This window comes from Mangifera indica, chromosome 13 (assembly GCF_011075055.1).
Source record: "Mangifera indica cultivar Alphonso chromosome 13, CATAS_Mindica_2.1, whole genome shotgun sequence".
NCBI classification, from domain to species: Eukaryota; Viridiplantae; Streptophyta; class Magnoliopsida; order Sapindales; family Anacardiaceae; genus Mangifera; species Mangifera indica.
In genome coordinates, this window is record NC_058149.1 from 9,097,271 (window position 1) to 9,118,765 (window position 21,495).

General features: G+C 30.6%; 3 protein-coding genes across 3 annotated transcripts; all 3 read right to left on the reverse strand.

The window, feature by feature from the left end:
• Window positions 1-2,796: 2,796 nt before the first annotated feature.
• On the reverse strand, window positions 2,797-7,352 carry LOC123193834 (PHD finger protein ALFIN-LIKE 4-like). Its single transcript, XM_044606896.1, has 5 exons — window positions 7,115-7,352; window positions 6,974-7,006; window positions 4,780-5,008; window positions 3,659-3,794; window positions 2,797-3,384 (listed from the first exon to the last, which is right to left on the reverse strand). The coding sequence occupies exons 1-5, from the start codon at window positions 7,209-7,211 to the stop codon at window positions 3,115-3,117; spliced, it is 765 nt and encodes a 254-aa protein (XP_044462831.1). The 5' UTR covers window positions 7,212-7,352; the 3' UTR covers window positions 2,797-3,114.
• Window positions 7,353-12,502: 5,150 nt separating this feature from the next.
• On the reverse strand, window positions 12,503-14,446 carry LOC123194472 (pentatricopeptide repeat-containing protein At1g05670, mitochondrial-like). Its single transcript, XM_044607685.1, has one exon. The coding sequence runs from the start codon at window positions 14,378-14,380 to the stop codon at window positions 12,674-12,676; it is 1,707 nt and encodes a 568-aa protein (XP_044463620.1). The 5' UTR covers window positions 14,381-14,446; the 3' UTR covers window positions 12,503-12,673.
• A 3,452-nt stretch (window positions 14,447-17,898) lies between these two features.
• LOC123194161 lies at window positions 17,899-19,592 on the reverse strand. Its single transcript, XM_044607321.1, has 5 exons — window positions 19,196-19,592; window positions 19,005-19,110; window positions 18,745-18,932; window positions 18,573-18,646; window positions 17,899-18,045 (listed from the first exon to the last, which is right to left on the reverse strand). The coding sequence occupies exons 1-5, from the start codon at window positions 19,590-19,592 to the stop codon at window positions 17,899-17,901; spliced, it is 912 nt and encodes a 303-aa protein (XP_044463256.1).
• Between the last annotated feature and the right edge of the window lie 1,903 nt (window positions 19,593-21,495).

A 21,495-nucleotide genomic window follows, 5' to 3' on the forward strand; every position in this document is an offset into this window, starting at 1 on the left:
TTAATGTATTTGGTTAATGGTAATAAAATAATACTAATAAATTATTTTACTTAAATGCCCTTGAATATAATTATTTTTAAATATTTTTTATAATATTTGATATATTAATTAAAAATAACTTTATTTTTGTCTTAAAAAATAATAAATAATTATATAATTATAATAAAATCAATATTAACTTAGTAATCTTTTAATACCTAAGGTAAATACGGTAATCAGATTACTACCTATGTTATCTAGCATGTTATCATTGGTGATAGAAAATTATTGTAATATTTTATTACCGACAAACCAAACAATGTAATAAAGTAATAAAAGATAGATTACCAATGTAATCTTTAAAACACTCCAATCAAACGATTCCTAAAAACTAATAATTTTCGTCTTAGGCCAACTTTTAAAATATTATATTTCTCCCCTAGAGTTTTCTTCAAAATATGACCACTCTCTCTGATGTCATCGTCGGTTGTCTCTCTTTTTCAACGATTTCCTTTTTTTCGATGGTTTGTCTCAACGAAATTCTAACCCCTCTAGTGTCATGCGACGTCTTTTTAGAAGATGATCGTTTTTTCAAACGATGAAGATGAGATGACTCAGCTTTCTAAAGAAAGCTGAGATCGACGATCAATCTCATCTTCATCGTCTAGGAAGACTTCATCTTCTCATGTGACATCCCACAACGTCAAACGGGTTAGGGTTTCATTGAATCAAACCGTCAAAGAAAAGGAAACAATTAGAAGGGAGAGACGGTCGATGACACTAGAGAAAGTGATCGAATATGGGGGGGGATGTGATTTTTAAAAACTTGACATAGAAGAGAAAATTATTAGTTTTAAAATTTAGAGAGAAAAAATAAGAAAAAAATTTTAGTTTATTTTTAATATTATATCCAAAATAACAATTTTACCCGTAAAACTAATAAAATTAATAGCTTATAAATGGGTAAATAAAATTTTTAAAATTAAAAAACGAAAACTTGGGATTACAAGATACTTTGGGTGGCCAATTGTGTTTACATGCACAAGGATTCAACTGGAATCGTTACCTGTGTTCTAACTAGACTACAGAGAGTAAGAAGCATTAAATAGAAGTGCCACAAATACCACTGACACGTAATATAACCAGTCTTTTGTCTCCAAGTTTTCCTCAATATATATGATGCGCAAGTCAAGAATTAACAGTCCTTTTTCCAATTTGAATGGATATTAAACCAACAATGTTAATTATACGTATTTTTTAATATATAATCAAACAATATTTTTAAAATTAAATTGAATATTAATCTAATAAAAGAGATGGTTTAATCCAATCGATGGTCAAATTAATTGCTTAATAATTCACCCGGTTAATTGTTTAAAATAATATTCATAATAATTTATTATTAAATATATAATCTAAAATACTTTGATATTAAAATAAATTTAATTTGATATTGTATATGCTCAAAATTGATAAATGAGATCTTGAGTTCAAATAATAATGAATTTTTATAATTTTTTTTAAAAAAAGTTTTAGGTTGATTAAATAAAACCCAGTTTTTATCCAGTGTAACCGAACAATTTGCACAATTCAATGCAATCCAAAGCGATCTAACTTCAAAAATGAGTTTTAAGTTAAACAAAATTATTTTGATTAGTGGGTTTTGGTTCAACCGATTAGACTGGCTAGTTTGATCCGATTATCAAACCCATATAATTGAGTATACAGATAATATATCATCATATTATTAAGTTTTATTTTATCTTTATTTTAAATCACTCAATTACGTAATAATATATCATTTATATAATCTATTGTTTTCTTAAAAAATATATATATACACACATAATTGTATTGATTAAAAAATCATATCTATAAAGTTGCTTTAAGTTGTTCCTAATTTTCATAGTCCAATCAAATCATTCACATATATATGCGTCTTTGTAAACAAGTTTCTATAAGCAGAATTATTCTCTAACTGTTTTAAGTTAAAATGCATGAAGTGAAGAAAAATGGGCTTCCAAAAGGACTCAAATTAGAGGCTCATCTTCATCTCGTACACAATGCAGATCACTGAAATGACATGTAAAGTTCATAGCAGCTACTAGTTAAAAGTTATCTCTCCCTGTCGATCAAATCCCAAGCATCAGAGAACTCGATTTCCTTCAACAAAGACGAAATCATTTTCTTCAAAGTGTCTTCGTCTGAAACGAAGACAACCGTCAAAAGTCTCAAACGAAGACGATGTGACTGTCTGAGACCTCCAACAATCATATTCATCTTGGATGAAGACACTCTAACAAACACAATGTTGTCTTTGTCAAAGAAAATCGAGTTTTTTTATACTTGAGATTTAATTGACAAAAAAAGATATACTGGGAGAGAGAGCTAACACAACTAAAACCGGTAAACTTTGCCATCTCCGATAACAATTTACAAACTCTAAGAAAAAAATGTTAATTTTTCAAACTTTAGATAAACAAAAATTGTGAAATTTTTAAACTGAAAAAGGAAAAAGTAGTAAAATTTTAGTTTTTTTAATTTTTTTTCTTGGTTATATGATGGTTGGATGAGAGAGAGTCATGAGATTTTAAATAGATTAGTGAAATTTTTAGTTTTTTAAATCTCACAAATGTGACGTTAAAAACACACGAAATAGGCCTTTGGCCTCAATTTAAAGCACACTATTGGCATTTGGAAGTATTGGAACAATACGAAACGAGCACATAGAAATAATAAGCACATGGTCTTAACAGTCATTGGCAAATCCAACCCAATTTAACATTCAAAGTTCACCACGCATGTTCAAAAACTATATGTTAGAAAGGCCTTGATTTATGCATATAGAATGGAAACTTGAAACAAAATTCAAGAATAGGCGTTAACTGCACAAAAACATGAGAAAATTCTGACATAAAACAAGAAGTCTTTTCCCCCAATGGACTGCGAAGATAATTCCCTCCTGGGCATACTCTAATTTATATTCTAATAAACAGAAAATCTCCAAACTACACATAATATCCCAGATAGAAAACCTAGAAATGTCAGACTAACAACAAACCTAACCAACAGCCCTACATAACAGATAGAAGTCCATGATTCCAGAATACACACAGCCATGGCCAAGTAAAGAGATCAGGGTCGTGCTCTCTTGTTGCTGCTACAAGATGGACATTTGTAATGTTTAATGTGTTCAGCCCTTGCTGGGGTCATCTTAACACACTTCCCATGGAACCATTTCTCACAGGCGTCACAGCAGATCCAGAATTCATCAGCTGCATAGTTCTCTCCACAAGCCCCACAGAGTGTATCCCCATGCTCCTCGTCATCTTCCTCTTCTAGATCATCATCCTCATCCTTTGCTTGCATCACCTTTGTATACTTGGGCTGAGATTCTAAGCCTCTCTGCATATGCCAGTAATAACGAAAGTAATCTTCTTGAAGAACACAAGACATAAACATGGAAAACCATTTCTTCCAACTAATTGGCTTAGTTTCCCACCTTAAAAACACAACCAGGCCAAAACACACACAAAATATCCTATGAATACTTTTTAACACATACTATACATCGATAGGTTAGCTTAATCAACCAAACCAATATCGAATTCCTTATCATAAAAATAAGTTCAATAAGCAGTTATTGTACCAATAAAATAGTCAAGCATCAGTCTTTTACCTTTGGGTTTGATTTAGACTTGTTGCTGCTGTGATTTGAGACTGAAGATTTTTCCTTTGCCTGTTGTTTCTTTGCTGTCCCTGTCACAATCTCAAATATTGTTGGAAGATCATTTATCATACTGAAAAGCCGTTTCCTGCACCAAATATAGCAACAAAAGAACATCAAGGAAATAATAATGGTCAATAATATAATACAAACCACCTATTAACAAGTTCATACACACACCAAAGTTGTCACAAGAGCGATCATTGGCATTTACAGCCATTGTCAGAAAACTTCAGAGAAACTAATTTAAGACTGACTTCTAATATCCCTATTCCAGACACTACAGTTTTAAATAAGATGAAAAATAAAATTAAAAAATATGCGACTGACAGTCCATTAGGGAGTCAAAATGAAAGCCACGGTGCACACTAATATTACTAATTATAAAATTTGGAACATAAGCTGATCAGTTTAAAGCTGTAAATGGTCTTGTCCAAAGGGATTGTATAACTATAAAATCTTGGGAAAATTATTCCATAAAGCAGGAGAAAGTCTTGGGACAAGAATAATAATCCAAACCAAAAAAGAAACACATTGCCATCCCACAAATTAGACCTCTCAAAATTTTAGTCCAATCATACAAATACAACATTAAGGTCCAATGTTGTTTGCTAGTCAAAAAACTTGGCCATTCAAGGTTTTATTAGCAAAAAGCATATCTAATATTGTAAACCCGCAATTCAAGGAGTTGGAGCTTCCTAATTCTAGCCATTTGAGGCACTAGAAACCTCCCAAATCAGCCCTAAGACTTCCCACAACAAAGAGTTGCCTAGAAATCCAGATTTTCTCCCTCCTCTCCCTTTTACAACCCTAACTACACTTTATATACTAAATTCTAGTCTCTAGATTTAGTATGTGTCCTAGAAAACCTTAAGTCCTAACAAAATCACATAGAAAAATAAGCAAAATTATCAATGATTGGCACTTTTTGTGAGTTCAGGAGAAAGAGAATAGAAAGTTATATTAGCACCCTGAAAGAGCAACGAGCACCAAACTACCATCAAATTCAAACTCATTAGCACTTATAAAAAGTCAAATAACATATTCATAATTTTCCATAAAGAAATGCTTACCTATCAGCTTTATCAAACCCAAACCTAGCGCCAAAGTAGAAGGCCACAGAAAGTAGCCAAGAATCACTGTGGACAGCAACCAAAGACAACCAATCCTTTTCTTGCATCCCATCCCTGGCAAAATTTATACCCAATGCAGGCTCTGGAAGTTCTGGAGGCACCTCTTCAGCAGGTAAATTTACCTCCCACTGCTCACTTGGAAATCCATACAGGCAAAGATTTTCCTTCTCTGTGATTAAAAAAAAAAAAATTCAAATTTCTGATTAAAAAAATTTATTATAGAAAGATTAAAAAGTAGTTCAGGGCAAAGTTGCCAAAGGTGCACTGGAGCGAGGCTTTACTCAAGGCAATAAGGCCATCGCCTTGAGTATGGTCAAGGCCACTAGTGGTCCAAAGGCAATCACCTCTAATGCTTTTTAGACGCTTTTGGAGAAGCTTTAAGCATCGGAAAAGCACGCTTAATTATCACACAAGACTCCAGTAATGTTTAAGGCAATTTTGAGGGTATCAATGAGTTTTAAGGTCATCATAGAAGTCAACAAGGAGTTCTAAGGTCGCCAAAGAGGTCGTTGGCCAGTTCTGAGGTCATTGGAGATGTTGTTGGAGAGATTTAAAGTTAACAGAAAGATCATTGACGAGTTCTAAAATTATTATAGGGGTTGCTAGAAAGATGGTGACCAAATGATAATATTTAATTTGTAATTTTTTTTCCTTTATTAAAGTTTTACACCTACTGCATTAACTGCGGCCAGTTACCAACTTCTTATTTACCAATTTTCCTTCTTTTTCACTTAACCCTCTACTCCATTTTCTTATTCACTGACCATCACTTTTCATTTTTTTTTATTGCTTTGGGTGCAAAACCAATGCCTTCGCCTCACTTTCTTTCACCTAGGCAATAGGACCCCTCATCTCATGTAAGAGCTTATCGCTTTTAACAGCTATGGTTCAAGGTAATATATGAGTTTATAAACTATGAAGAATTAAACAGAAAAGCGTGACAGTAACTGTTTCTTTCTTATAAAACAAATGAGATCAGGGAAAACCCAAAAGAAAAAGAAAAATATGTATAGCAATTAGAATGCATTAGAATTCGACAATCATGAAGTCATAACAAGGAAAGAAACTACATATGAACTTCCAAACTATAACCCATAATGATCATGAAATTTCAAAGTAATCAAGCCCATTACCTCAAAGAAATATCAAAGCTATTTGAACAATTGAAACATAGACCCAACACAGACCTTGAAATGGTTGGTCAGATGGAATAATCAGTAAAATGCAGGCAATCTACCCATGATCAAAATTCATCCACACAGAACAAAAAACATGCAAAAACTTTCTGTAATCTCCTCCTCTGAAAATTAATATTCACAATTATTCCCTCCCAACTCTCATTTTTCATCTTTGACCATGCACCAAACTATGAAACCTGTATTTCTAAAACTCCTAAATATTATCAAATGATTTTAGCACAACATAAAAATTATCATAAACGAACCTTTGATTAAATTACCAACTATCTACTAAAACCTATTAATTCCAGTTGAAAAATAATTAAAAAGGCCAAATCCCTCGGATTAATTTCTCTAGTTCCATTTTCATAGGAGATCCAAAACATTTTAACTTCTTCACTCTAGTTATCCACCGTTCAAGACCACTTGATTAGTGCCTGTTCATGAGATAAGCTTGGCAAAATTCCAATATTAGCTAGCAAAATAAAACATATACTTAAGTCCTCTAGAAATATCAACCACTAAATGAATTCAGTTTTGTTTCATAAATAAAACACACTTGGCTTAAAAATCCTAAAACATTTCCCTGCAGGTAATTCCAAAAATTCAAATTAAATAACAAATAAGAGCACATAATTAATAAGAATTTTAAAACCCAAATAAGAAACCAATTAAATTCCAGCTACCCAAAAACATTAACCAAGAAGAATGCAGAACTTCCCTCAGTAAACACTAAAATGAGACTCGAGACATGAATCCAAACGACATGCATGCACTACACACACATAAAACAATCCTCTGAGTTATATATTTGGTTGCAGAGAACAATAAGCCTTAACAATAGCCAACAGAAAAATTAAATTATATAAAGTATTTAATTCCTCTCTTTACGTAAAACAAAAACAAAAACATATTAAGAGAAAACAAAAGCTCTTTTACAAAAGAAAAACGTTTACCGGGGTCACACTGCTGGTAGAACTCTTCAACATCTACAAAAAAAAAAAAAGAGAAAAAGAATAAAAGAAAAAATATCCATAAAAAGGAACAACAAAGAAAAAGAGCGAGAGAAAAAAACATGAAATAAAAATTTTTTTTACCAGAAGTAAGGGCTTTAACCATGCCAGCTCTTCGGCCTTTAAAATCTCGAAAGACCTCTTCCACGGTACGTGGATTGTAGTTAGCGGCTCCGTCCATGGCCTGATAAACTCCAAAGTCTAGTATTCTTTTTCTGTTAAAAAGAGACTGAAACAGAGTAAAGGAGGGAACGATGTGAATAATTTTTAACGTGAGAGAGAGAGAGAGAGAGGGTGGGGTACTGGTGTATGGATTTGAATCGGAACTACAGTGAATTAATTAACAGGATTTTATAAAAGGGCAAGAATCCGTGACCGTATGCGATTGGATTTCTGGCCCAAATACGTAAATAAGCTGTCATACGATACGACTACATCCCACCCAAGCTTTGATGATATAAAATTGTCACCATTAATTTTTCATCTACATGTTAAATTTATTTAAAAAAATTTATTAATTTAATTTATAAAATTATGAAAAAACCAAAAAATCCTTCAAGTTAAACAACACTTTTCTCCTAGAATACTATTAAATAATTTTGTATACCTAATTTATATTAATTTAAATTAAAAATAATAAAAAATTATATATATAAGTATAGAACTATTATGTTTTGAAAATACATGGTTTTAATAAAATTTTTAAGGGTTTTACAAATTTGAAAAAAACTTTGGGATTGTTCTTAAAATTTTAAAATTTAATATATTTCTCAATAATTTAAAAAATGATAATTACACCTTTAAAGAACTAAGAATAATACAACAATTAAAAGTGTAAGTATCATATTTCAAACTATTAAAATTATAAAATATTTCCAAAATCTATGAAGTAAATATAATAATTTTCAAAATAATATAGTAAAAAATATCCATTTTCCCTAGTAAGTTAAAAAAAAAAAAACTTATACCCCCAAAATAATATTCATACTTCAATACAACAAAGGTGTTATAATAATACTTTAAACCTTAAAGATAAAATGGCAATTATTTACATCTTTATCACAATATTTAAACAAAATGATATAAATACTCTTTAATTGAGACAATAAGGGTTGGGTAACGGTTTTTTCACACTTAAAAAGTGGAAATTTGTTGTTTTGTCAAACCGTGGGTGGAAAATAGTCATCCACGGCTAAAAAATAACCATATTTCGAGGGATATATGAAAATAATAAAACTATATATATCCATTTTTGGTACACAATTTATATACACAGGTGAGGTGTTATCATGTGATTGGATGTTTCTTTATCATATGATGACACATATTTTAAAATCAACTAATTATATGATGACACATCACTGTGTATATGAATTGTGTATCAAAAATGGGTACACATAACACTGCTCATATGAAAATAATCAATAATCAATGAACCAAATAAATATAACTAACATGTTATATATCCACAAGAATGCTCTCATAAATAAATCAATTTTTTCATCGGTAGTTAACTATTTTCAAAATTCTAGTCTAATTTTCCTCAACTATCCAGTCAAAATCTGATAGTAAACATACCACATTCACCTTGCAAACCTTACGAGGCAAGTTTTTTGTTCATTTCCTTTATCTTCTCAATCGTATTCTTTTGCCATTACACTTCATCATTATTGTTACCCTTTGGCATCGTCGTTGAGCATGCTTTTGAAGTTTCCAATCAAATTTCAACATATAAATGAAGAAAATGTTGGCTTTCATATCCTATTGCAATAATCTCACATATTTATATTGAAATGTTGTGTTAATGTTGATTATTTGGAGCTTGAAATGAAAGATTCTGTATATATGGTTGTTTAAATGATTAAGTTATAAATTTGTTTGAGACACTTACAGTCAGCGACAGATCCAAAAATAAAATTTATGGGGGTCAAGATTGAATAAATATTTTATGTAGATGTGTATATGTGTGTGTGCACACGTGTGTGAGTCGATGAAAAAATAATAGAATTTAAAGAGGTCAATGTAAATTTTTAAAATTATATTGATATTTTACATATACAAAACTTAAAATTTTGAAAAGTTGAGAGAGTCAATGATATTTTATATATATCAAAATGAAAATTTTTCAAAGTTAAGGAGGGTCAACTGATCCCCTTGACCCTATTAGGTTTGCCCTTGTTGACAATTTGACTTGTATTTTGAGTAATCAAATTAATTTAAATGAATTTCTTGTAGATTAGTCAATTTTTAGCTTGGAAAGTGAAGTTTAATGTACATGCTGAATTTGAAGAAAGTTTTGCATGTACATCAAACTATGAATCAAGAAGGTATAGAGACAGAATATATAAATTGTGGGTGTATGTGAAAATATTATAAACTTATGAATATATTTCATTTTAGAAACCAAAACACAATTTATTTTATAAAGAAATATCTAATTGAAATGTTATTATTACAATTTTAATAAAATTATATGTACCTTATTTGAGTATTCAGAAGGATTATTTGTATTTCGCAGCATTTTGCCCTTGATTCTATATTTTGGAAACAAAACACGAAACCAAAATCTTCAATAATCCTCAAGTATTAAAGAAATTGAACCATATAGCAAAATCCCATTATAAAATGTTGAATGATTGCTAAAAAAATTATGTAGGTAGCATAAAAAAATCATTTGGATCACACAAAATCTCAAATCATATAGAATTCCTATCTAGGAATCGTGTAAAAGATTACATTTAAACCCCAATCACATAAAGATGTGATTTTGCCTTTATTTTACCCAACATGTGAGGGGTATATATTTATACAAGATTGGAGGGTTAAATAAATTTTTGATATGGGTAATAAATCGTGGACAATCCCAAGTCGTCTAAATTTAGATAGATTGGTAAAAAAATTGAAACAGTTTTATTCTCTTATATTCTACCAACATTCATAATTTTTTTAAAAAAAAAAACCTTACCAAAATCCACGAAAATCAACCTTCAAAACCTAAAAGCCCTAACTTAAAAAAAAAAAAAATTAATGACACAAACATTTAAACCAATATTTGAGAATAAATTGGTAAAATTTAGTATGAAAACTGTAACAACTAATCTTCTTTTCCATTTTGCGAACTCAAAAACACAATGCACCAAACCAAAGAGGAGTATAATTGAAATTGAGTGAAAATTAGTTTGTACATGAGGGTTATTTCATCAAACTTTTATCCCATGGTTATAAGGGCATAAAAACCAATGACGTGTGTTTTTTTATAGACCCCAGTTGTTCCAATAAATATCCCACAAATTTTCTAAAGAGATAAAATAATATGAGATATTTAATATGATGAAACACACTAAATAAAGTTGAAAATGAGTTAAGGGCTCATCAAGGAAAAATGAAGAGGACCAAAAATACATGGAGTTAAAGGTGTCAGTGAGCCGTATTGGGTTGATTCTGGTACGATGTACTGAGCCTAAGGGTTTGTGTCAAGCCCAAAATCTGCACAATTGCGAGTCTTAGGATCAGGCTAACCTAAATAAATTAGAAGGCTAACCCAGTTGTGTTGAACCTTAAACAAGCCAACCTGTTTATATATTAATTAAAAAATTTTAAAAAATAATTACTTAAATTTACTAATATAAATTTTTTGCCAAATTAATATAATTGAGGATCATAAATTGCAAGTCAATCTACCAAATTATATTTTATTTATATTTTCAAATGATGTAAAATCATTTTTTAACTAATTATTGTATCTAAATAAAAGAAACTCTTTCTTTTATCAGTGGGGCTACAATCTACTTATTTTCTCTATCTACATCTTTTAAACTTCTCGACACTTGAGTCAAAACAACTATTTTCATACGCTCAACCACCAAGAAGAACTAAATAACTCGTGTGAGTGGTCTTCTGACAATGCCTTTTGCATTTTTTCTATACATACTACTGCTACCATTTTGTTAATGTACATTAACAATTTAGTTTCCATTTTGCTCTTATAATTTTGTTAATTATTATTTTTCTTTAAAATATTTTAATAATAAAAAATTTTAATATGTTACAAACGAAAACAGTGGTCAAATGATTAAGCCAACTTTACTTTTATATAATCAATTGACTAGGAATAGATATAGTATAAACACGGTAACAGAGATTGTGTAACATAAACCTTATATGGTATTTGTTAAAGTGTTTACATTACACCCATTCTTGATCAATTGAGTATACCAAAATTAAGTTGTCTCAATTGCTTACACACTTTTTCCATTTTGAGCAGATTAAAATTTTTCCATTATGAAAATATTTTAAAGAAAAATAATAATTAATAAAATTGTAAAAAAAAAAAAAAAATTATGTTGTTAATAAGCATTAAGGGAATGATAACAGTAACAAGTATAACAAAAATTTCGAATAATATTGTCTGAAGACCAAATGCGCAAATTACTCAATTCTTCTTGCTAACAGAGCATATAAAATATAGTTGTCTTGACTCAAATACAGGGTAAACCATAAAGACGTAGTTAAAAAAAGCAAATCTATTGTAGTAATATCGATAAAATAAAAAGTTTTTTTTAATTAGATATGACAATTAGTTAAAAAATAATTTTATATCATTTAAAAAATAAAACAAAATGTGATTTGAAGGATCGACTTGTAATTTACGATTTTCGGTTGTATTAATTTGTAGGAAAATTTAAATTAGTAAATTTAAATAATTATTTAAAAAATTATATTGAAACCAAACACAAGAAAAAAATATATATAAAAAATGAATAAATACAATATAGAAAAAAAATTAATGATTGAAATAGAAATATTAAAACTGAATAAACAAAATGTTGAATGTGCAAGGAATCGAAAGAAGAGAAAGTTGAAAGGGAATGAGAGACTGAGAAATTAGGTTGGATTTGTGTGTGGGGTTCAGAGAAATGGGGGAAATTGGTTTATATAGAAAAAAAAATAAAAAAAATTCAAAAAATTGAACACCTCCAACAGCTCCTGGCGTGAGGCTGCTGGCTTGCCAGCGGCAGCTTTCAAGGCTGCAACTACAAGCAGCCTTGCAGGCTTAAAGTTTAAATTTTTTTTAATTTATTTGATGAATAGTAACATGTCAGGCCTGATGGCTAGGCCCATGGCACAGCCCAGAAGACACACAGGGCTGACATGGCCTACTAAAATAGCCGACATGTCTACATGGAGTCTTCGATAAATGTCACCATTTTAGGTTCTCCAATACGAGTAAAGCAGTTACCAGCTACTAACAAAACCAGATAATGCGAAGGGAAAATTTTGATGCCTTCCTAAATCTCATCTTACTGCGTAGCAGGTTTCTATGATTTAGTAGCATCATAGCTCCAGTATTATCACATGACATAAAGATGACAGTTCCATACTGAGAATCTGTTTAGCATGAAATTAGTAATGCTGGAGATGCCTGTAATGTCAGAATCAACATGCTCAAAGAAAAGCCATGGACCATCAGAAGAGGAATGGAAACTGTTCAATTTTTTATAGAATACAAACTTGTATTTGCAACATTGAATACATCAATTGCAGCTACGGAGTTACAATCCAGCCACTACATAAATAGACAAAAGACTTCAACATGATCAGATTCTACATTCAGGTTAAAAAGATTCATATGTTTTTTAATAGTCAAGATTTCGCTCTATGCTCAGTTTGAATACCTTTGAATAATACATGTTCATCTAAGATCCTTCTGTAATTATCCTTATCATCTACGGGGCATCTGACGCACATTTCAAATAGCTTTTCAGCTTCAGTAAACTTCATCTTTGCACACAACTCCTTGACAAGAACTGAAAAGCTCTCCAGATTGATTACAAATTTATGGCTGACCATTTCATTTGCAATTCGCATTGCCATTTCAAAATTGCCAGAGTCACAATATCCTTTTAGCAATAAACTATACATGGTGCCATCAATGTTGTGACCGCTTCTTAACATGGCATCAAGAAGCCCTTCAACTTCTTGCATCCGACCTTTAGCCATACAAAGACTACATATTATTGTGCTATGTGAAATGAAATTAGGCAGGCAACCCATTTTAGGCATCTTCTTCAGAAGTAAAATAGCTCTGTCAAACTCCCCATTTCCCAGTAGAATCCTTAACACACCGTTGAAACTTGAAACATTTGGCTTAATACCTCCTGCTTGCATTTCCTCTAAAAGCGATGTGGCGTCCTCTGATTTCCTCTTCTTGCAATAGCCGTTAATAACAGCCCCGTATGATATTACATCTGGTTTAATGTCAGACTTAGACATGTTCTTAAGATATTTAACAGCCTCATCTAACTTCCCCTTAATGCAAAGCCCCTTTAATATACTGTTGTGAGTGGAAATATTATCCTTCAATCCATCTAATCTCATCTTCGTAACCATAATCTTCGCCTGATCGACATAACCTCTCAAACACAGACCATAAATCAAGGCATTATATGTCAACACATTTGGCTGTAAACCCCTTCTCACCATCTCATTCATAAAGTTCATCGCCTCTTCTAACTCACCACTCTTACAATACCCATCAATCAAAGTAGTATAAGTAACAGTGTCAGGCAAGCAATCTTCACTACTCATCATCCGATCCAAAATAGATCCAGCACCCTTCATATCACCTTTTTTACAGAACCCATTAATCATAGTATTAAAAGTAAGTAAATTAGGCTCAACCATCATTTCATCAAACACCTTTTTAGCATTTTCAATCATACCCATTTTACAAAAACCCCTTATCATCGTTGTATAAGTTGAAACATCAGGTTGCACCACATTATCCTTAAACATTTGGTCAAAAAACGCCTCAGCTAATTTCATCCGGCTTCCTCTAACCAAAACCCCCAAGACTGAATTGTATGAAAACAAACACTTCCCATTTTCAATCTTTCTAGCCTGGTTAAACCAAAAGATTGCAGCTTTAAAATTGCCGCGATCACCATAAGCTTTAATAAGTTTACTAATGAAGAAATCAGAAAGCTTAGTGGATTCTTGTAGGAGCGAAGACGCAGTGGACAAGAGCGAGTGAGAGAGCAAAGTGTCAATGATGGCTTTATAGCATAAGTGCGAATGGGTATAATTATTGGAGTTAGGGGTAGGATTTGATGCCCAGTTGAAGAAGAAAAGAGCATGATATGGGTTGGTTTGGTTTTTGATGACTTTGAGGACTACCTCACAGTCAAGGTGATGGGAGAACTGGTTAAGAGGGTTTGAAGTGAGATTTTTGAAGTTATGGCTTTGTGGGTTTAGGCGTTGGATAAGGGAAGTGATGACGGTGACAAGCTGTGTTCTGTTTGGGGTATGAAATGCATTGTTTATGTTTAGGGATGTAGACGCTACAGCCATTAAAATGGTATGCTAAATCTCTTCCAACTGAAAAAGCTTCTGTTTGAATAACCGTCGGGGTCTTTTATAGGAACGCTCCAAAGTATAGAAGAAGGTTGGTCAAAAATCTCTACATGATAATTTATGAAAGGTCAAAGGACTAATTCCGCCGCAAAGATTAATGCTACCCGTAATTTTAAAAAACTTTTTTTATCTGTTCATAAATAATTAAATTTAATCAAATATATTAGTTTTATATTTTTATCATTTTTTTAATATTTAAAAATTAATAATTTTTTTCTTAAATTCAGTTTTAAAAAATAACATTTTCTCCTATAAGTTTTGGTTTATATTTTCTGACGATTTTTCCCTCTTGATGTTTTATCTCCCTCCAATAATTTCTTTATCCTTATATCTCCTTTCAATTAGTTGTTGAAGGTGAAAAACAAAGATGAAAAGATGAAGCTTTTTTTCATCTTTGATGACCGATTAAAGAAAGATATGAAAAAAGATAAAAAGTTGGGAGGGAGGGAAAAAAAATTTTAATTTTTTTTAATCAGATAAAATAATAATTTTATGCTTAAAATTAATAAATTTAATAGTTTATAAGTGGGTAAGAGGTTTTTTTAAAATTAAGGGATTGAATGATAAGAAAACAATAACCCTACCTTTGGCCAATATGAAAAAGAATATCTTACTCGGGTTTAGGGAAATCAAAAGGTCAAAAGGAACTATAAATTCTTTTTAAAAAACCTAACTTGGTCATGAAAAAACAGTAAAAAATTAAATTATTATATTATCTTTAAATATTTCCCTACATGATTAATATATTATTCATTCTTAACATGTGTGCTCAATGGATTTAGCAACCAAAATCCGGCAGTCAAAATTGCAGCAAAAGTGTTCTCTCTTCCGCACTCTCTAATAATTTTAGTAAAATCGCATATTTTAAGTGTAATTTTAACTTTCACATATTTTGAAAGTGTTTTGACCCAAATTGTATCGAAAGGATGTATTTCAATAACCAAAGACACTTGAATTACACCAAATACGTGTTAGATATAACACGATCACACATTTTTAAATGAATTCTAGCCATATGATATATTTTTAAGTATGATTTGATCTAATGTATACCCAAAATGATACGATTATGACTATCTAAATTGGATATATATTGAAGCAAGCAAAGTTTCAAGATTTTTAGATGGGCCCCGACAATCATCAAGATAGTAAACAGATAAGATGAAGGAATTAAATTAGCAAAATTCTTCTGTTATGGTGATTTGGCTGTGGAGAAGGTGGTGCCCATTTGTACTCATTAGCATGGTGAGGTAGTGGATGTGGTGGTGGTAACTTGTAATTATATCAAGGAGTCTCCAATATAATTATCAGTATCCTATAATATGATATAGATGTAAAACGATATATATCATGAGATGTATCGAATTAATATAATATAGTGGATGTGCTATATAATACTATACGTATTTTATAATATAACACATATTAACGATACGGATCAATAAACTTTTTTAAAGAAAATAATGATGTAGTAAGGGTGTATATGAGAAATTTAAAATTTTTAAGAGTGTTTGTGATATTTTTTAAAATGATGACGTGCTAATTAGAATTTTTTATTATTTTATTTTTTAAAAACTATATCATACGATACGATACTTGATATATAATATAAAAAAATAAATTTTTGATATACGATATACGATATACAATATAATATATAATTTGACTACCATGATTTCCAATAAATGTCATCGTGTTATACTCAGCAGTCCCTTTCACAAATTATAAGTTAAGAACAAAGAAGAACTAATAACTTGATATATAAACAAAAATTACTCATGAAGGGTGCTAGGATGTGTGTCATGTTTTTATGAGGACAAGGGTATCCAAAAAGGAAGAAAAATTTAATAGTAATGTATCAATCTAGGTCACAATATTAGATAGTTATAATTAATTACAATCACAACATAATTGACATCTAGCTGATTGTTTTCTATAATGGTGTTTGAGAAAATAAATCAATAATATGCTTATTCTCAAAATCAAAGATATGGCGAGAAACAATCCTTAAATACTCTCTCTCAAGTTGAAGCATGAAGTATAGAAATATCAAACTTAACCAACAATTCATAAAACTGATTATGTACAAGTGTTTTAGCGAAGATGTCAACCAATTGGTTATTTGAATTGGTAGGTCAAGTGACAATGGACTATATTGTATGTGTTGTCTAAAATAATAAAAATTTATCTCAATGTACTTTGTATACAATAGTTTACATTTTTATGTTTGCAAGTGGGATCGTATCATGGAAAAGTGTCAAGTATTAGTAGTATTTTTAACCATATATGCAGAGTTTATTGTGTGTTATACAACAACTATTGAAGTAATATGGTTGAAGAATTACATCTCTGAGCTTCGAGTAGTTGACTTTATTACTAGATCATTTGTGATTTATTATAACAATAATACAATTATGTTCTTTTGTAAGAATTATAAAGTCAGTAATAAGTCAATACACAAAAAGATAAAGTATTTTATAATTAGAGATATTGTAAAGAACGGAGATATTATTATATAGTACATTAGTACTTATATTGTGTTAGTCGATGCACTAACCAAAAGACTTAGACCTATTATTTTTAAAAGTCATGTCATGAATATGTGTATGTTAAAATCTTTTGATGTTTTAAGTTAGTGGGAGTCTTAAAGTAGTTTCTGTTTGAGTTTATGACATTATATTAAGTTGATTTTTTTCATCATAATTATGAATTTTGCTAAACTTGTATCTCAAAACTCAAGTTTCCCTTAAGCATGTCAGTCATATGTGTATGCTTCATGAGTTTTAAATGAGGTTGAAACATACTGGTTTCATTGAAAGCAAAAATATTTCTTTTGTTCAATATTAAAAATATAAATGTTAAGGAAAAATCATAAAGATAATTAATAGAAACTTATATTATTTTGAATCATATAATTGAGTGTTATTTATAATATACTCCCAAATCATTGATTCATATTAATTTGGTTATTCAAGTTAATTTGATTATTAGTAATTATGGGTATGGACAATTAATCAATGTTATTCAAACAAAAAGATGTTAGAAATTTTTCAATATGAATTAATATTAATTAAAATTTTAATTAATAAAATCCGATAATTAAATAATATAATAATATATTATGAATAGTTAAAAGTGATCATTAAATATAAGTGTAGCATACTACACATTATGATTTGGGTACACGATTTAGTACCTTTGAGGGAGGGTACAATAGTCTTTTACAAATTAGCTAAATTTCTCTCCGAAACCTTAACATCATCAGGGCTTTTCCCATTGAAAATCATCATCGTGAAGATTTTAGGAGCGGTTACAAACAAATTCAGGGATTTTCAAAGGCTCTTTTTTTATGAGTGTCTCCTTCACAATTTACAGTTTACATAGCCTAGGAATTTAAACTACATTCCCACAAACGGTAGATCATAATCCGACAAGAGATAACGAAGTACATGACATCATCTAGTCTTCGGTACATGAAGATATGCAGTATCAATTTGACGTTGAAGCTTCTCGATTTCCGTTTCAGCATTTGCCCTCTCCTCTGGATCATCAGAATTCAATCTCAGATTTGCAGTTTGTATCTGCCTCTCTAGGCTCTTGATCTGACTATGCCAAAAGGACTCAGCATATGTAAGATATATATATAATGAGCACATTATAAGGAAGAAACAATGGAGTAAAACTCGAAACCTTTCTGTAAGGCCATCTGTTTAAACCATATTTGCGGCATATCTTTTTCACTACAGTGGGACATAATCTCAACCTCCTGGCTGCCTCCTCAATCGGAAGATTAAAATAATTTCTTAAGTCTTTCAATGTCAATTTTCCTGTTCTCTCCCTCTGCACTAATCCCCACCAAAAAAAAAAAAATCCCACATTAGAAAGTTAACGTAGATGGCAAATAAATGAAGTATGCAGAACCTGCCCGAAAGACAATATCATTACATCGGGTCATTCAAAGTTTTACTTTATTGTAACACATCAATATTTAATTCTAAGTTAATCAATTCAGATTTTTCGCATGGGAGAGAGATTATGCTAATTGAACTAGCCTTTCCCGAAAGAAAAAAGATTCTTTCGTTTAATCACTCAGGGTAACTAGGGAGTCTAAAATGAAGTTATGACTGACCTGCAAGGCAAGAGATGCCCTTAGAGGCCTCTCGGCGTTATTCTCCGCCTCTGGCTGATTCATCTCCGGTGGGCCTATACAAAATTGAGCAATCATTCAGAACTACACATTGATAAATGAAATGAAATATTAAATATACCATGGCATTTGCAGAGATGAAAATACAATAAACCTGAGTTGTTGGGTGGTGGTTGAGGGAAGCCATCTGTTGTTAAATTTTCATCCATATCCAACCCAACACATAAGGCTTCATAGAAGATTGAGAGGGGATCCCGCGCAATGACGAAGCCTGCATGTTTCCTCTCTTCACAATATTGAACAAGATAATTCTTCACATCTTCAATGCTTTTATTGCAGAAACTGATAAAAGAGAATGAATAATAAGTTCAAACTTCAAACCCAACACTATTTAAGAAAAAAATAATAACTTACTCAATCATTTGATACTGATAAACAGCCAAATTTTGATGAGTCTCAAGAATAGCATGACAGATCATTCCAAGTCTTCCATGAATCTCAAGTTTTGTAGTTTCAAACCCTACACCATCAACATCAAATTAAACTGAAAAAAGATACAATTTTTCACTTCAAATGCTACCTCTCAAAGTAACATGAACATGTACCATTAGAATGAATTATTTCTCTAAGCACCAGGCAACAACTACATAAAAATGGTACGGGTGGCACCGGCCACATTGGTATAGCCATCGTATTTCCCCCATTGTCATTTTCAGGCCTCTCTTGATTACTCGTTTCGGTTTGAAATTCAGAAGGACCGGCTTGAGAACTGCTTCCGTTGAAATTATTAGCAATATTCCACAAAATAGGTTCTTCAAAAGTATCACCAGCAGCATCCTGGACGTTGGCAGGATTACTTGTGGATGCATACAGAGAAGGGTCCTGAAGAAGTGATAAATCGTCAACAGTAGGAGTTGAATTGTCGATGTAATAGAGCATGCCATCTGTGACTGGGGCATCATATGGATCATGGTAGGGAACAATCAACCTGGGATCTGCCATGCATAAGAGGTTATGTAAATTTCAATGTGAAGATATGTTGATGATTATGATATAATTGGTTATGGTGGCGGCGCAGTGAAGTGCAGCGCCGCCACTGGTGTGAATGATTTGAATGATTGCCGGAAGGAGAATTCTGAGGCTTGAAAAGGGACTGTGACAGGAAGGGGCGCGAGAGATAGTTAAATAACCTTTGTGAAATTGGCGGTTATATTTTTGAATAAGTTTGTGAGTGTTGATTTGGTGGAATGAATTTCAAGTTAAGGTAACTACACCTGCACCCGAACGTTTATAATTTTCTCGAAGGCATTCATGCTAGTCCAATTATATATCATTTCATATATAGAATATTTAATTTTTTATATTATATATTCAGTATTATACAATATCGTATGATATAATTTTTAAAAATTAAAATATTAAAATAATATAATTCACATATCATCATTTAAGAAAATATTATAAATACCATTAAAAATTTAAGATTTCTCATATACACCTTATTATATCATTATTATTTTTTAAATATATCGATCTATATTAGTAATATGTATTATATCGTGGAATATATTTATTGTATCATAATTAATTCAATATACATCATAATATATATTATTTTTTATCTGTATCGCATTATATCGTAAGATATATATTGTGTATCATAAGATATTAATAACTATAAACATACATTTTTTCATTATAAAAATCCTGTTATAAAATAAAACAATGCGAATTTTCATTATTAAATAACAAGAAATCATGGACTAAGTAAAAGAGTATTTCTACCAATTCATAATTATACATCATCAACTATTAGGATGGGGATATCAATAACAGATGAATGTAGAAGTGATTCAATGTTCAAAGAGTACATTAGATTTGGTAATAGGATACTACATAAACTCATTTTACTAATAAAGAATATACGACATGATATTTTTAATGTGATTCGATTTGATGGTCGGAGTAGCTACATCTGTAGAGTAATATGTCTTTCGTATAGGATTTCATTCCAAAATTAATACAAGTAAACCTTCAACCTATTGATAATCGAGTTTTCTCCCATCCATCAAGTTTTAACTCTAATTTTTTATGGCGTGATTTTAGAAATGACATGCTCAAGGATTCATTCCAAGAGACAAACCAAGTTAGAGAGAAGGTCAACTTTTTGGTTTACGGCCAAACTTAATTGTTATATTTGAAGTCACTAATTATTTATATTGAATAATATTATGCGTATTTACTTTTGTGTATATAAATGAATACACACATAATGTGTTATTATGTCATTAAATATTATTTTATCTATATATATTTGTGTATTCAAAGTGAATACTCACAATTTTATTGATTTGTATTTATTGTGTTCAAAAGTAAAGTAATATATAATTATTTTATTTTTGCAACATAAACACTTATAAAAATACAAAATATTGAATAAATTTTAAAATAAAAAATACACGCAAAATTTTATGAGATTTGGTAAATATGCCTACCTCCTTAAGCCGTGATGCCCATTTTACCATATGAGGATTACAAAATTTTGTGAAAAATCACTTACAAATTTAAGACATCCACCCCAAAAAACTTAACAAGATAATGTTTACTATTTTGTGAAATGCAATCACAGAGGATTAATGCCCTTTTATATAACAACAACAACAATAACAACTTGTAATTAATTCATGTAGGACATAAGCCATAATTTCACAAAACAATATGTTTTCAGCAATTTTCATCAACGATCTCTACCTTGGCGAAAATACATAAGAAAAAACAACTTCACTTTGATGAACTAGTTTATTTGTTAAATAGTTTCCACTCTCTAAATATCCTCTAAAATTAAAACTCATCATTGCGACCTTCCAAAAAGATGCTCATTGGTGTCGTATATCGAGCAGTATTA

Bases quoted from the DNA above. Each gene is read 5' to 3' on its own strand.
- LOC123194472 (XM_044607685.1), bottom strand. From the start codon at position 14,380: ATGGCTGTAGCGTCTACATCCCTAAACATAAACAATGCATTTCATACC.
- LOC123193834 (XM_044606896.1), bottom strand. From the start codon at position 7,211: ATGGACGGAGCCGCTAACTACAATCCACGTACCGTGGAAGAGGTCTTT. The intron at 7,007-7,114 runs GTAAAAAAAATT...TTTTTTTTGTAG, and splicing joins GGTTAAAGCCCTTACTTCTG to ATGTTGAAGAGTTCTACCAG. The intron at 3,795-4,779 runs GTAAGCATTTCT...TATTTGGTGCAG, and splicing joins GGGTTTGATAAAGCTGATAG to GAAACGGCTTTTCAGTATGA.
- LOC123194161 (XM_044607321.1), bottom strand. From the start codon at position 19,592: ATGGCAGATCCCAGGTTGATTGTTCCCTACCATGATCCATATGATGCC. The intron at 18,647-18,744 runs GTTTATTGTATT...AATTTTGTATAG, and splicing joins ACCACCACCCAACAACTCAG to GCCCACCGGAGATGAATCAG. The intron at 18,046-18,572 runs GTCAGTCATAAC...TGGCATAGTCAG, and splicing joins GGGCATCTCTTGCCTTGCAG to ATCAAGAGCCTAGAGAGGCA.